General features: G+C 40.8%; 1 protein-coding gene across 1 annotated transcript; it reads left to right on the top strand.

Moving 5' to 3' along the window:
• Window positions 1-3,853: 3,853 nt before the first annotated feature.
• On the top strand, window positions 3,854-15,304 carry wipi2 (WD repeat domain, phosphoinositide interacting 2). The gene is made up of 12 exons (XM_034142274.1): window positions 3,854-4,100; window positions 4,921-4,949; window positions 8,238-8,407; window positions 8,503-8,599; window positions 9,239-9,336; window positions 10,523-10,612; window positions 10,729-10,799; window positions 11,172-11,285; window positions 11,877-12,041; window positions 12,820-12,927; window positions 13,057-13,151; window positions 13,947-15,304. Exons 1-12 carry the CDS (start codon window positions 4,027-4,029, stop codon window positions 14,057-14,059), a joined length of 1,224 nt encoding a protein of 407 aa, XP_033998165.1. The 5' UTR covers window positions 3,854-4,026; the 3' UTR covers window positions 14,060-15,304.
• Window positions 15,305-15,602: the final 298 nt, after the last annotated feature.

The raw sequence follows: 15,602 nt of genomic DNA on the forward strand, positions 1-15,602 counted from the left end.
TTGCAGATCCTCTCATGCTGCCCTTCACACGACATGGTCACGCTCAAACCGAATGGAAAATTAAATGTTACCCAACAATAACAGCAGAGGCCCTTTGTGGCACTGTGCAGCAGCTGTGTGAGGCAGAACAGACACATTGTGCAAACACAAACACACACACACACACACACACACACCACACCACACCACACACACAAATCCAAACAAGTTTTCATGCTTTAAACAGAAACATGTTACACATTCACCCCTGGCTGTGTTTAGAGATAAAGATATGGATGAAAGGAGGCCAGAGGAGTATATTAGTATTAGCTATTCCCGACCAATATGCGAATAAAATGTATTTCCTTTGCAGGAAATACATTCAAACCTCTTAAGAGACGTAGACTTACTTCATAGTAGATTAACAACATGTTGGAGGTCAGAAGTCCAGGTTTGGGCCAAAATTAGAGCTCCACACAAGCATTTTAATCTTCAGTTCAGTATCTCAGATTAATATACCCTTAAACCAGTCCCTATTTATGCTCCTTAGGGTCTCTGGTTGTTCGGACTTTCCAGCTTTCAATTCTCTTCTCCTATTTCCCTTTATCTATACATGGTACTATCTTAGAGTCCGGGGCCTCATTCCCTGAATTGTTCTGTTTCTCATCTGGCAGGTTTTCCTATTATGCTCACTTCAGGTTCATATCAGTATGTAGTGTCTATACTTTAAAGAGTCCTCTCCTGCTGATGTTCAGGTGTATATCAGTATGTAGTGTCTCTTACTTTAAAGGTCCTCTCCTGCTGATGTTCAGGTTGTATATCAGTATGTAGTGTCTCTACTTAAAGAGTCCTCTCCTGCTGATCTTCAGGTGTATATCAGTATGTTGTGTCCTCTACTTTAAAGAGTCCTCTCCTGCTGATGTTCAGGTGTATATCAGTATGTAGTGTCTTACTTTAAAGAGTCCTCTCTGCTGATGTCCAGGGTGTATATCAGTATGTAGTGTCTCTACTTTAAAGAGTCCTCTCCTGCTGATGTTCAGGTGTATATCAGTAATGTAGTGTCTCTACTTTAAAAGAGTCCTCTCCTGCTGATGTTCAGGTGTATATCAGTATGGTAGTGTCTCTACTTTAAAGAGTCCCTCTCCTGCTGATGTCAGCAGTGTATATCAGTATGTTAGTGTCTCTACTTTAAAGAGTCCTCTCCTGCTGATGTTCAGGTGTATATCAGTATGTAGTGTCTCTACTTTAAGAGTCCTCTCCTGCTGATGTTCAGGTGTATATCAGTATGTAGTGGTCTCTACTGTGACATGTCTCATGCTTTAATGTTCAAAAAGGCTCTTTATTTTTCTCATACTGCCTGTGCTGCAGCACCTCTTTTCACCCTCTTGCTCTGAAAACAGAGCCCAGTTCTGCTCTGATTGGTTAGCTGGCCGTCTCTGTTGTGATTGGTCAACCGCCTAGAGAAGTCCCGCCCCATAGAAAATCACATACTGTACCATGTGTTAGAGCGCTAGCCAATAGAAGCGTAAGTGTTACGTAGTGATGTCAGTTTGTTCAGGAAGTAAACAATGGAGTCCAGTGGATGCGTTTCAGGCAGGGGGGAGGTGTGGGAGAGAAACTCCCTCTGGAGGGAACACAGGGAATGTTTTAATAAAATAATTGTACTAATGATGTGTTGCCTCTTTATTTTATATGTTAATCCACTCTTTTTTTTTGTCTTAATCTACACTGAGAATATAAATTATTCTGAATCTGATAACCATGTTTCATTATCATCATCTTACCAAATTATTTTGTATCTGTAAACTGTGCATGCAGCGTTGCTTTAAACCCCGCCTCTGTGTCTGTGTGTTTATCATGTTTATTTGAAAGCTATGTGCCTGTGTAAACTGCAGCCGGTACACAGTGTGTTGGAGCTCTGCCGGCTGAAGAACACTCACTGGACCAAGGGCACAGCGCACAGGAGCAAACAAAAAACCTCTTCATCACTATTCCTGCATTCTAAGTCTTCCAAATCCATCACGCACAAATCAGCATGATATTCAGAATCACAATTCCTTTAGTAGTCCCACAGTGGGGAAATGTACAAGGTTACAGCAAAAGTGGCCTAGCATGGTGAAAGAGGCAAGCAATGATTACAAAGAAGAAAAGCCACACTATTGATACAATCAAAATAAAGACAAATAGTGTGGCTAAAAAATGCGTAGCAGGCAATAAAAAAAAATACATAACATTACATTTTTGAGACCTTATAAAAATGAACCGTTGGGACATTGATAATAATGTATGCTGTACATAACACATTTTACATAAACAATACATTATTAATGATAATACATCATTGTATATAGTATACCGGTAATCTATTATAGCACATTTTTACTTTAGCTTCCAAATGTTTTTTTGCTGTTTTTTTTGTTTGTTTTTTAATTCTCATATATTTCTAAAAATACTTTATATATTATTTTCATTTATAAATGGAGCCACTGTCACAGAACCCAATTCCCCTGGATAAATATTACAAAGTATTCTGATTTACTGAATTCTGATTAGTGGTATATAATTGTGTTCTTCACTTTAATGTAATATAATGAATGGTAGATTATCTTAACAAGCTATACAATTTATACTAAATCATAATTTATTTGTTGTCTTTATAACTTGTGTTGATATTTGCTACTATGTTTTTTCTCCAAGATGCAGTGGAGTAGAAGTAGAAAGTTGTGTGATGTGGAAATATACAAGTAAAGTACAAATACCCTTATGTCTTTTTGCTTTCTTTCATATCTTTGAAAACTTGTGGCAGCTGACTCCCACCGGAGGAGCTGCGGAGTCTCCGTCTCTTTATGATGTTATTCATTGAATATTTTCTATCCCACGAACCCAATTACACTGACATGCTCAGACTTACACCTGAAACTTGACCGCAGACAGAAACTGTGAGGAACACCCAAAATCAGTCCGTCAACATATTTATTACTAACGGTTTCCTTTTATGTCTCAGTGACTTTTGTACATTACGTTTTGTAACTCATCAAAAACAGTGTAAATGGCCTAAAGGGTTTTATATTATTAAGTCAACAAAAGCTAAAATAAATGCATTTAATGTCTTTATATACATGCTAGTTGTTGACTTTTTAGTAACAATATGTTCAACTCTGTTATATGCAACTGATAGATGAAATCTGATACAATCTGATCTGGGGGCGTGCGGCGTGTGGTGCAGTGGGTTGTGCGTTGGTGTTCGGATCAGGGGGTCACAGGTTGAAACCCCACTGCAGTCAGTATGTCGTTGTGTCCCTGGGCAAGACACTTCACCCCAAATTGCTCCTGTGGGGATTGCCCACAATATTGAGTATGTTAGTCGCTTTGGATAAAAGCGTCTAACAAGTGACATGTAATGTAAAAGGCAAATATATGAACATTTACTTATGCATACATAAAGAAAAAGGGTGGTCCTTAAAATTGAAAGTCGAAAAGTCTAAGCTCCAACCCCCAGAATGCATTGTATTAGTCAATAAAACTCTCCTGTTGAATTTTTTTCTCAATCTGACAACATTTACCCCTCCCTCATCAACCTGGAAGTTTAGCCTCAGTTGCAGCACCGTGGCTGCTGGTGTGGCAGCCCAGGTTGAATACTTATACTAATACTTTTCCACTTTTACTTAAGCAACATTGTAGGACTTTTACTTACTTACTTACGTAACAGAGTATTCCTAGACTGTGGTATTTATACAGTGACTTAAGTACAATCTCTTAGTTCTTCTCCCTCTGATAATATTTATAATTGTATATTTTATCATCAGGACTGCAGTTGTTAAAAATAAAATCCTGCTGGCCCTTTAAAAGCACTGCACGCTGCGTCATCGGCGCATGCGCATTGAGGGGCAGCAGCAGCCCCTGTGAAAAACAACAACAATCACTACGGAGGGGCCAAGAAAAAGACATGGCTCCGTGAAACCGTCTGGCCCTAATCACAGTTCTTATCCCAGCCAGACTGCTGCTGCTGTTTCTACCGGAACATTATATGTGGATGGTGCCGAGCCCATGAACTTGGCCAGTCAAAGCGGGGATGCAGGCGGAAGCCAGCTCCTCTTCGCCAACTTCAACCAGGACAACACGTAAGAAAAGGGCCGGGGAGAGTGAGGCAGGGCCGGGGAGAGAAGAGAGAGAGGAGCCGCTGGCCTGGTGCTGTCAAGCTAGCTGAAGTTAGCTTAGCTCACTGTTAGCTCCTCACGGGAGACAGGGCTCCATATGAAATAGTCATGTGTGCTTTCTCACATTAGAAATAACTACAAATACACAATGAGTTTTGCTTGCTGAGTTAACTGTAGTTACGGTGGTTGCGTGTTATTCACGACACTAGCTTAGCCTTTAGCTAACAAAATGGCTAACTTTAGCCACTAAACACATGAAGTTAAGGTGTCATGTAGCTTCTTTAAAGGCTGTGGTGACTACTGTTATGATTAATTTACATCATACAGAATACTCAAGAAGTGGAAGAAGTACTCGGGTCTTGTGCTTAAGTAAAAGTAGAAGTACCAGAGTGTAGGAAATACTCTGTTACAAGTAAAGTCCTGCAATCAAATTATTACTAAAGTAAAAGTACAAGAGTATTACCATCAAGTTCCCATTATGCCCATTCCACAAAACTATTTTATATGTTTTATTACTTTAATCATGTTTTATTGATGTGTTATTAAAGCTGGTATAGGTGAAACTAATTGTAATGACTTTATGTACTGCTAGCTAACCGTGTGTACACGTCTACGACAGGGTGACAGGTCTCCATGTGAAATATAAAAGTGTGGTTTCTCACATTATAAATAACAACAAATAAACAATATGTTGTGCTAGCTAAGTGAACTGTGGTTGATGGTACGTGTTATTCACTAGCTAGCTTAGCTTTAATCTAACATGTAGCTGTGTGGTTAACTTTAGCCACAAAACACATGCAGTCCAGGTGTCAGGTAACTTCTTTAGAGGCTGTATTGACTACTGTCATGATACAATATACAGAATATAATCACAGCTGAAGTCTTTGTGTGTTTTGGACGATGAGTTATTTTTAGCGCTGCTGTTATGAGACTGTTGACAATGCTGTGAGAAACCAGGTCACTGTGTTTCTTGTAGACAACAGAGGTGGGAAAAGTACTCAGATCTTGTACTTAAAGGGGACCTATCATGCAAAATGCACTTTTGTACGTCTTGTATACATGAATATGTGTCCCCGGTGTTCCAGGGAACTCACCAAGTGTCAGAAAACACAACCCTCTCTATTTTCCTCCATACCCAAATCTCTAAAAAAGGGGCTGCAACGGATCTGATACAGACTGATCCAGATTTGAACACTTCTATGTCGTCACAGAAGTGGCGCTACGGCTATTGGGCCAACTCTCCACCTATCAGGGGAATGTGGGGTTGGGCCACGGCCGGCCATTGCCGCTCGAAAGCGCTGGAGACGCTGTAGTACATATGCCAGGCCTGTAAGTGGTGCTGTAGTCTGCCACAAAAGCAGCAAAGAAGACTTCCCGCCCATAGTTACCATGGTTACCCTTCTGTTTATTCTCCGCTGTGGCTTTTTTTCTCCCTCCCCGAGGCAAGCGTTTGCTCCCGCTGCTTTAATTCAATGCAATCCCTCCCCATCGAGGCAAGCACTGTAATTCTCTTCGGTTAGTCCACCAGCAGATGACAAACACCCACCTCTCCGTCTCTTCCAAGGAACGAGGGGACCGTGCGGCAGAGTTTCAGTTTCAGTTTCTTTCGCCGGTCAAGATGTCCGTTAAAGTTGAAATCTTCCGGACAAAATTAGAAAAATGCCGGTCAAAGGTCTTCTTTGTTATTTATTGAGCTTTAAAACAAATGAATAACGACTCTATATAATAAAACACGGAGGACGGAGATCTCTTTTTCTCCCCCTCTTCTGACAGCCCAGCAGCTGATCAGAGCACGTCTCCCTCTCCTGCAGGGGGGCGTGGTCAGCAGAATCAGACCCGTAGACAGCAAACAGCACATAGAGTGAAATGAGGCATGGCTAAAATGTATGATCTGTTTGGTATTTTGAAAACAGAAACGTATAAATATACCTTATATAGGTATGGCCCTACAATATATCATTTAAATATAGCATGATAGGTCCACTTTAAATATAGCATGATAGGTCCACTTTAAGTAAAAGTAGAAGTACCAGAGTGTAGGAATACTCTGTTCAGATTAAAAGTCCTGCAATCAAAATGTAATGTTCCCAAGTAAAAGTACAAAAGTATTAGCATCTAAATAAACTTAAAGTAATATGTATAATCTTGCAGATTGGCTAATATGTTATATGTTGATTATAATTATTGATGTATTTACTGTATGTGTTTATGAAAGCTGGTAAAGGTGCAGCTAGTTTTAATGACTTTATATACTGCAGGGTAGCTTGTGAATTTACTCCAGGTGGAGCTAAAGTCTGATTTAAGAGTTGATTACATTTCTCATCGTTGATCCAAATCTGTAAATGTATTAAATAAATGTAGTGGAGTAAAAGTAAACGTTTTACCTCTGAATTGTAGTCAGGTAGAAGTACAAAGTAGCAAAATGTTGAAAAACTCAAGTAAAGTACCTCAAATTGTACTTAAGTACAGTACTTGAGTAAAGCTACTTAGTACTTTACCACCACTGGTAGACAGACTTCTGTAGCTAGATTTAATGTTTGAAGAAGTAACAATGACTTTGTCCTTTTTGTTGACTGTTGACTGTTGACACCGCAGAGCCCTGCTCTTTTATTGCAAAACAGCTCGAGTCGTGTGACCGCTGTCGCAATCTGACCACAGGCTCCTCTGCTCAGTGTCCACTTTGAAATAATATCATAAGTGTGTATAAATACCCAGTGTTGAAGGGTTAAGAGCTCACTAAGTCAATGATTGTTAATGCTGCTGTGTGTCCATTTCTGTTATTTTGTAGGTCCTTAGCGTTGGCACCAAATCAGGATACAGTTTTTTCTCCTGTCCTCTGTGGATAATTGGAGGCAGATATATGAATTGTCGTAAGTATTTGATTAAGCTAGTTCTTTACCTTTTTAAAAAACACATTTGCTTATTTGACAACAGTGACTTAGTGTGAATGATTTATTGTCTATCAGTAGCAATATAGAGATGTAGAGAAACACTCGTTTTTGAGCAGTTAAGAATCAGCAGTTAAGAATCTAATGTATTGATATTGATATCAGCTCATGAAATACTGAGGAAGAAGGGGTTATCTTTTTCTTTGACTACTTGCTCAAACCAGGGGCGGGACACTTCTCCTGGGTTTTGTTTGTCTTTCCTCTTTATTCTCAAATTACAAGTTATGTTCTTCGTTAACAATGAAATCCATTGTGTTTGCTGTTGACCCTTAGCTCTGTTAACTGCGTGGTTTATTCTGTGATATTAGTTTTCCTTCACTTGTTCTTGAGCCATTGTTCAGTTTCACTATATTGTCTCGGTCAGATAAACTTGGGTTCTATATAAATCTGTCTTTCTTATGAATTCGATTTTATTTTGCTCATATACAAAAGTACCAATAACCAAAAGTACAGATTATGCAAAAATAATATAAATTCAATAACTGAATTATAGCTGTAGCCATATTTGTATTTATAAAGAATCTGCAAAGGTTCTGTATCTTAAGTTTTCAAATGAATGCATTGAAGTCAAAAAGTGAATGCCTCTGAACTGTAGTGGACTAGTAAGTAAAACATGACAGGAAATGGAAACTATTCAAAAGCAAGTACCTCAAAATTGTACGTAATGTACTTGGTTACTTTCCACCACTTGGTCAGTGAGTACAAACTCCTTGTGTAGGAGAGATAATAGGATTTCAAGTATCACTATGTGTTTTTATTATTGCTCAGCTGTCATACGTTTTAGTCGATGTGTTTAATGCATGCCGTCTATCCACGATCACTGCCACATTACCATAATGGTACCATTATCTTGCACGTGAGGTTGAGTTGAGCTAACCTGCACCTTTTGATAATCCGGTTTGATTTGAATACTCGATGCAAAGCAGTTAGTGTAGTCAGGCAGGGGAAGACAATAAGCACAGCTGTCATCTATAATTCATGAATTTAGCTCAATGAGTTTACTGAACAAACTGTACACAGTGTGCTCAAAGTGTTGACGCTGTGTTCAGGAGCAAACAAACGGTCTGTGATTTAGACTGCTTCATTTTAAGATAGTTATTCTTTTAGTTCTATATTCAATAAAGTGTGTGTGTGTGTGTGTGTGTGTGTGTAGCGGACACGGAGGATGTGTGTATCGTGGAGCGTCTGTTCTCCAGCAGCCTGGTGGCCATCGTGAGCCTGAAGGCCCCGAGGAAGCTCAAAGTCTGTCACTTCAAGAAGGGAACGGAGATCTGCAACTATTCCTACTCCAACACTATACTGGCCGTCAAACTCAACAGACAGGTAGCTGAATACCTGACTGTCAGACATTCATTATTCTGAGTGATATGTCTCAATGTGAGCCTCTGACAGTGATGATGTTGCTGTTTCCTCTGCAGAGGCTGATAGTCTGTCTGGAGGAGTCACTTTACATTCACAACATCCGAGACATGAAAGTGCTGCACACTATCAGAGAAACCCCCCCCAACCCATCAGGTGAGTGTGGCCAGCAACATAGTGTAGTATGTGTTTGGTAAAGTAGGTATGGCACATGGGAGGGGTATCATTCTTTGGGTATTTCCCAATTACAGTAATAATAACACCGTCAACTGGTGTTGTGTGTGCTAATTACAAATCACACCCTAATGATTGACTCAACTTTGTGTAGTTTTGTGTATATAATAAATGTCCATCAGTAAACATATCTAGGTATATCTAAAAATATCTAAAATGAACCTTTTTAAAAATGGATTTTGGGAAATTGTGAATGGATTTCCAATACTAAAAGATAAAAATCTCGATTCTTACATTTAGAGATTTTTCCACCACCCCTATGTATGTCGTATAAAATAGTTATTCGATTTTGGTTTTGCCTTTATTCCTAGAATCTCTTATTATTTGTGTTCCAAATTAACTCCATTGTTTTTGCTGAAGCCCTCAAGGCAGAAAGATTTCTGTGAGATACTCCTGTGATGTTTGTTTTTCTTACGCTGTCAGAACTGTTTACATGATTGTCATCTCACTTTGTACTTGTGTCATTCTTTCAGTTTCACTTTTGTCAAGTTTAGATAAACGTGGTCCTTTTTAAAATCTTTCTTTCTTTGCTTATTGGTGTATTTGCTCATATTTCTGCAGGATTATGCGCCCTCTCCATCAGCAATGATAACTGTTATCTGGCCTACCCAGGCAGCGCTACGATAGGAGAGGTCCAAGTGTTCGACACAGTCAACCTGGTAGGTGAACACCAACACAGGGAAGCTCTTTTTGAATAGAGAGGTGCAGTGTTGATGTATTTATGTAAGCCGACATGGAAGTAAACATCACAAGTGGTCCCTCGACAAAAAGCAAAACACACGTTTATGATGCTTACACGCTTATTTAAGCAGGATCATCCAAAGCAACTTAAAGGTGGGGTAGGTAATTCACTTCAGAAACACCTTTTGTTATATTCCATGGAATGCTCTTAACATCCCGATAGCAATGAATACATTAAATGCTTTGACAATAATACATAAAACATGTCATCTGTGGAAGCCGTGGCGCTGTAAAAAGCACGACCAATCATCTGAGCCGGCCCGGGTCAGATGACTGGATGGCCTACCTGCCTGTCAGCCTTCCATCTGTGCACAAACTTATCTCGTGCCCTCATTGGTCATGTGTGCGTTCATGTGTGTTGGAGGGGCTCTGTAAGGAAGTCTGAAGGAAGAGGCAGATTTTTTCCAGTTGTGTACTTTCAAATTCTCGCGCACTCGAGCTGGTTTCTCCATTCTTACCTACCCTACCTTTAATTAGGGAAGAACTGGGACAACAAAATATGCTTGCAATTGCTTATCAACAAGCACAATGTCAGGTTTATTTTGTAAAAATAACTAATAAACGGTGTCAAAAGTAACGAGTCTCAACTTCACTTCAAGCTCAAATGATACCTAATTAATTTTAAATGTATACAAAACAGCGCCTCGTTTTGACAGAACACACATGCGAGTTGATGATCACAACAAAAACCCGGTTTCTGTCTGTAACGTTTGCCGATAAAATGACGGTCATCTGAAAAGTGTTACTTTCACTCTCCCCATACTACTACACTTCAATACTGTTGGCAAAACTTATGAAACTTTTTTGGGGCCTGGGATGAAACCACTGTCTGATTAGTAGACACTTATTTACCTCCCCTGAGCCACAGTGGCTCCTACTTCCTTATTTCTTCCTTTACATAACCGTTTCATGCAGCCACGTAATCGTTTTATTCACAGCTGAGGTTTCTGTTGCTCATTAAATTGCTTTTTAAAATGATCCGTGCTCACTGTTCTGACAGCTAGTGTTTCCTCTCATCAGTCAAAGCCAACACTCATTATTTATGAGTATCTTTCTGTCGCGCTTATCTAACTAGTGTCTGTATGTGTTTTCCGAGCAGACGAGCGGGCTAACATGATCCCAGCTCACGACAGCCCGTTAGCGGCTCTGGCTTTCGACGCCAGTGGAACCAAACTGGCCACCGCCTCGGAGAAGGTAACTCTAAAGGGCACTGGTCTGCTAAGCAGTGTGTGTTTCCCGCCTGAGAGAGTAAACATCACCGCAGTTGCTTCGCCTCTAAGTGTAACTTTTGTCTTTCACTTCCTGTTCAGGGCACAGTCATCCGAGTCTTCTCAATCCCAGAGGGACAGAAGCTCTTTGAGTTTCGGAGAGGAGTCAAGAGGTAGATTATTCACTCATATCTGTTTATATGGAAACTCAACTACGACCGGTTTTCTTCCTACTTCTATTGGTCTCATTGTTATTCATACTGGTTACTTTACACTTGGTTTTACACCTTTTACAAACACCATTTTCACTGCCATCAAAACACTTTGCCCGCCTCTTTGACAAATGCAGAGAGGCACACAAAATAGAAAATGGAAAAACAAGACTAACTAATCTGATGTATCATTTTATTTAAATTGTAGATTTTGTTGGATTTCTTTTTGTCTTAAGTTCATGTAATTCAGTACAGCGGCAGCCCTCGTCATTTTGTGTGTGTGTTGTGTGAACTGTGTATGTGTGTTCACCCTGTGTGTGTTTCTTCTCTCAGGTGTGTGAGCATCTGCTCGCTGGCGTTCAGCATGGAGGGCCTGTACCTGTCGGCCTCCAGCAACACAGAGACCGTCCACATCTTCAAACTAGAGACGCAGAAGGAGAAGTATGTGTACGTACCTTCCTGTCTTCCAAATATTACTTCAGATTTGAATAAACTTCTCCTGATGCTTAATGTTCCTCAGAGAAACAGAAGCTTCTCACGTTCTTTGTGTCTGCGCGTGTGTCAGTCACTTGAAGTCCGAGAAATGTAGATCTCTTTCAATTAAAATCTCACGTTCATAATGTCCGGTAAAAAATATTCCCCCCCAAGCCCTCATAAAGCCAACATTACGTATTTATTTAAAAAAAATTGAGCCAGACATGTGTATACTTATTATAATAGTTTTATTCTCTTGAATTTAATTTGTATATTATTGTTTTTATTGTTTTTTTATTTAACAATATGTTGGCGTAAAAGCTAAGGGGAAAGTCTTTGTGTTAAGAGTTACGGTGTAGAAATATGTAACATGTATTTATTTGTCTTAAGTCTTTGGATGATCATTTGAATTATATTTATTTCCGTATACATAAATACACATGCTTTCATTTTAAAATGTCCCATGTGTCTGGGACATTGAAATCTACCCGGACACGTTGACCTGCACCCATTTTTTTTTGCGGAATTGCTCATGTGTGTGTTTTTGTGTGTGTGTGCGTGCAGGCCAGCGGAAGAGCCCACCACATGGGGGGGGTACCTGGGGAAGGTGCTGATGGCGTCCACCACCTACCTGCCTTCTCAGGTGACGGAAATGTTCACACAGGGCCGAGCCTTCGCCACCGTACGCCTGCCCTTCTGCGGACACAAGAACATCTGCGCCTTAGCTGTGTGAGTAAAAACACACTCACACACACACACACAATATGGTTTTACACATCCAGCACTAATTGCGGTGTAGTGTCGGCCCTGCTTTTAAAACAGGAAGTGAAAGTTGAATAATAAGTAATATCGCCCAATAACAGTCTGCAGATATACATGTATGAAATTCAGTTGATGATCATAACGGTACGTCCACACGGTTCCGTCGCGTTGAAGCTTGCCGGTGGGCGTGTCTGGCGCACGACCAACAACCAATCACATTAATCTCCCGCCCCGGACACACAAGCACGCGGTTTGATTGGCTAGCGCTTGTACTGGCATATGATTTAATCGGCTGGCGCTTCCGTCGACGCTTTAAAAGTTGAACTTTTCTCAACTTTCAAAGTGAGCAACGGAGGCAAAGCGACGCGACGGAACCACAATGCAGTTCGGCAAAGCTTGACGTCACCCCATTCGAAGTGAATGGGGAGCGTCTCCGTTGAAGCACACGACGGAACCGTGTGGACGTTACGTAAGAGATGCAGACTTTATAGTTTCGCTTCATTTAAGACATATATATCACGTAACCTGCTGGAGACCTAGATTTAATTAAACCGTTTAGAAAGGCACATTTAATGAACTTGGTGGAGTCCTTAATGAAGTCCTTTGAAAAGAAAGTGGTGCAGATTATTTTGTTTTATACAAGGGGAACTGATCCCTTCACAGTATTAACCGTTAACTAACAACCACATACAAGCCATGGTAGCTAAAGCATTATTGCATGTCTGTTTGTTCTTGTTTTATTCAGGATTCAGAAGATTCCCCGGTTGTTGGTGGCTGCGGCTGATGGTTACCTGTATCTGTACAACCTGGATCCACAGGAGGGGGGGGAATGCACACTCATGAAGCAGCACAGGTAACACACACACACACACACGCTCGCACGCTCACACTCACACTCACACACTCAGTGAACAGATGTAAGGTGACAATAGCCTGAATCTGGAGCGTTTCACTCAGAGCTTCTGTAACTGACCCCCCTCAGGTTAGACGGCAGTGCTGAGCCATCCAATGAGATCCTGGAGCAGTCACATGACCGCCCTCTGGTGGCCCAGACCTACAGCGCCGCCGTCACTAAAGGTACGTTACACACATGTTCACCAGAAATACTTTGCTTTACACGTTCAGAGAAGTTTAGTGGATGTAATGTTATAGCTGCAGGGAATTCCGTTGTGTTTATTTCCAGAGGAATAATACTTATAGAAATATAAGTAATTTCAGGAAGGAAATCATAAAAGAAAAATCACATTAACATTTTATTTTGTTACTATTTTCAAGTCATGTTCAAACAGGGCTTTAAGTAATGGAATACTAAAATAGCAACTCTCTTTTAACTCAAAAACCCTTAAAAATGAACCACATCAAACTAAATGTTGTTTTCCAAAGTTGTATTCATCAATTTATGTTTTTATAGTTCAGAATTAGAAATTATTCAGCTTTCTCTTTTTTTAACTATGCACCTCTGACGCCTCCCTCTCCTTTTTTTTGGCAAACCAGAAACAGAATATGTGATGGATTCACTTCAACTTTGTTTTGTCTTTGTCTGAATGTTATTAAAAGACATGGCAGGTATAAGGAGGACCCTTTAGTTTTACAAGCACTTACTGTATGAGTGTTTTTGTCCGAACAAAGTATAGCAGCACCAAAGCAAAACTACATCTCATAATGACTGTAAACGAACTGTAAGGGAGAAAGTCTCAAGAGGATGGGCCTGGTTTGTTATTTTGAGCCCTCAGTGTTGTCTGTCAGACGTGAACGTGTATCTGTCTGCAGCTAATCCTTCTTTATCAACCCTGCTAATGATAACAACACCGTTTTTAAGTTCTTAAAAGTACAAAGTTTAAGTATTTGACCTTTTGACCTCTTGTTTCCTAGGTTACAGCGAGGAGCAGGGCGCTGTCGGGGGGGCGGGGCTTGAAGACGACCTGAACGACCTGCGCTTAGAGGAGGAGAACGAGCAGCCGCCGCTCATCCTGGAAACTGACTGACTGACTTAACGGATGGCTGTTCCCACCAATCAGAGAGCTCCTCTGGTGCTGCTATGAACATGTGACAGAAGGAGGTGGGAGGGGGGGGCGGGGTCAGAGACGGGGGTGTTTTTAAACGCTGTTCAAGAGCCCGTCTGTCAGTCTGTCTGCGTTTATCGTTCACAAACAATTTTCTCCTCACTTCTGCCCTCCTTTAATCCTCGCTCCCTTTTCCCCTCAGTTCGCCTGCGCAGGCCAAACTGACGCTTTGCATGTGCCAACTGCTAAAAGAAAACATGCTCCAATGTGAAAACGAGTAAATGTGAGTGTGTGTGTGTTTGTCTAAAAAAAGAAAAGAACATGTAGCTGTGTCTCCACTTAAAGACACACAGACGCAAGCACTGTGTAAAATGAAAGTGATTGTGTAAGTGCCTCTCTGCCCCGCTGTCATGGTTTCTCTTTGCATCGGCTTAATAAAATCTATTTTCAGTTGTCGGATCTTAACGGAGGGTGTGTGTACTCTCTTTACTTTCCTCTCACACACACACAGTGTCCAGGATCGCTCCTCCGGCTCGACTTTACCCTCCAAAGAATCATTTCAGAAGCCTTCGGCATGAGGCAGAGGTGTTTGCGTTCAAGTGTGCGCTTGTGCTGACACTTCATTTGTGTGTGTGTGTGTGTGTGAGAGTGTGTGTGTGTGCTGGGCATGTACATTAGCAAAACACTGAGTAATTAGCCCCATCCCCTGCTCACTTGTACCTCATCCAAACTGGCTCAGTGGATTCCCCGCCCACCCTGTCATCATGGCCTGCAGTCATTGGTTGATTTTAAATTGATATTAATGATCTTTTTCTTAAATCTACATAACCGACGATGTATCATGCGTAAGAAAACATGCATGGTGTTGTTGACGTGGTACTTCGTCCATACATCGGAGATATAAAGGCAGTCAGTATGCAGGAAGTGATCAATCATCTTCCTCTCCTCCACTGTACATTAGACATGGCAGGACATCACTGTACCATAGTGTCAGGTTATGACCAGCGATCAGGAGTGAACTGCAGAGTATAATTTGACTGATCTGGAGCTCAGACTGAGCCTCATCATCTGATGCTGCATGATTCCCCCATAATCCTTTTGGTGTCTGAGGCCGCGAAGACCAGGATCAGCCGGGGGATTGTCAGGCATTTTCTAATGATTTTGTACAAAATGTGAAACGTTCATCTGAAACTAAAATGAAAATAAATTCCATGTTGATGTATGAGACGGATGCCTTTTTGTTTTTGTTGCTCTGTGGTAACCTATCCATATTTATTAAAGGGACAGTTCACCCAAAAATATAGAAGAATATTGCATGTAACTGCCTTTTCCCCAAGACTGACTGAACATAGCACATGCATGCATTTTGAAGCATAGATGCCAGAAGTAAAAAGCTAACCTTTGCTAACGAATTAGATATTCTTATCTGCACAGGGAGGAGGTACTCTTCCACTATTTCACACAGGCCAATTGTTTCTACAGTAGCCCAGGAAGGACAAACCAAACTCTGGCTATAGAGAGATGA

This window comes from Trematomus bernacchii, unplaced genomic scaffold (genome assembly GCF_902827165.1).
Source record: "Trematomus bernacchii unplaced genomic scaffold, fTreBer1.1, whole genome shotgun sequence".
Taxonomy (NCBI): Eukaryota; Metazoa; Chordata; class Actinopteri; order Perciformes; family Nototheniidae; genus Trematomus; species Trematomus bernacchii.

What these genes read in the sequence shown, in the direction of transcription:
- wipi2 (XM_034142274.1), top strand. Translation starts at nt 4,027, where the DNA reads ATGAACTTGGCCAGTCAAAGCGGGGATGCAGGCGGAAGCCAGCTCCTC. An exon ending in AACCCCCCCCAACCCATCAG is followed by an intron (nt 8,600 to 9,238) that starts GTGAGTGTGGCC and finishes ATATTTCTGCAG; the next exon opens with GATTATGCGCCCTCTCCATC. An exon ending in AACATCTGCGCCTTAGCTGT is followed by an intron (nt 12,042 to 12,819) that starts GTGAGTAAAAAC and finishes TGTTTTATTCAG; the next exon opens with GATTCAGAAGATTCCCCGGT.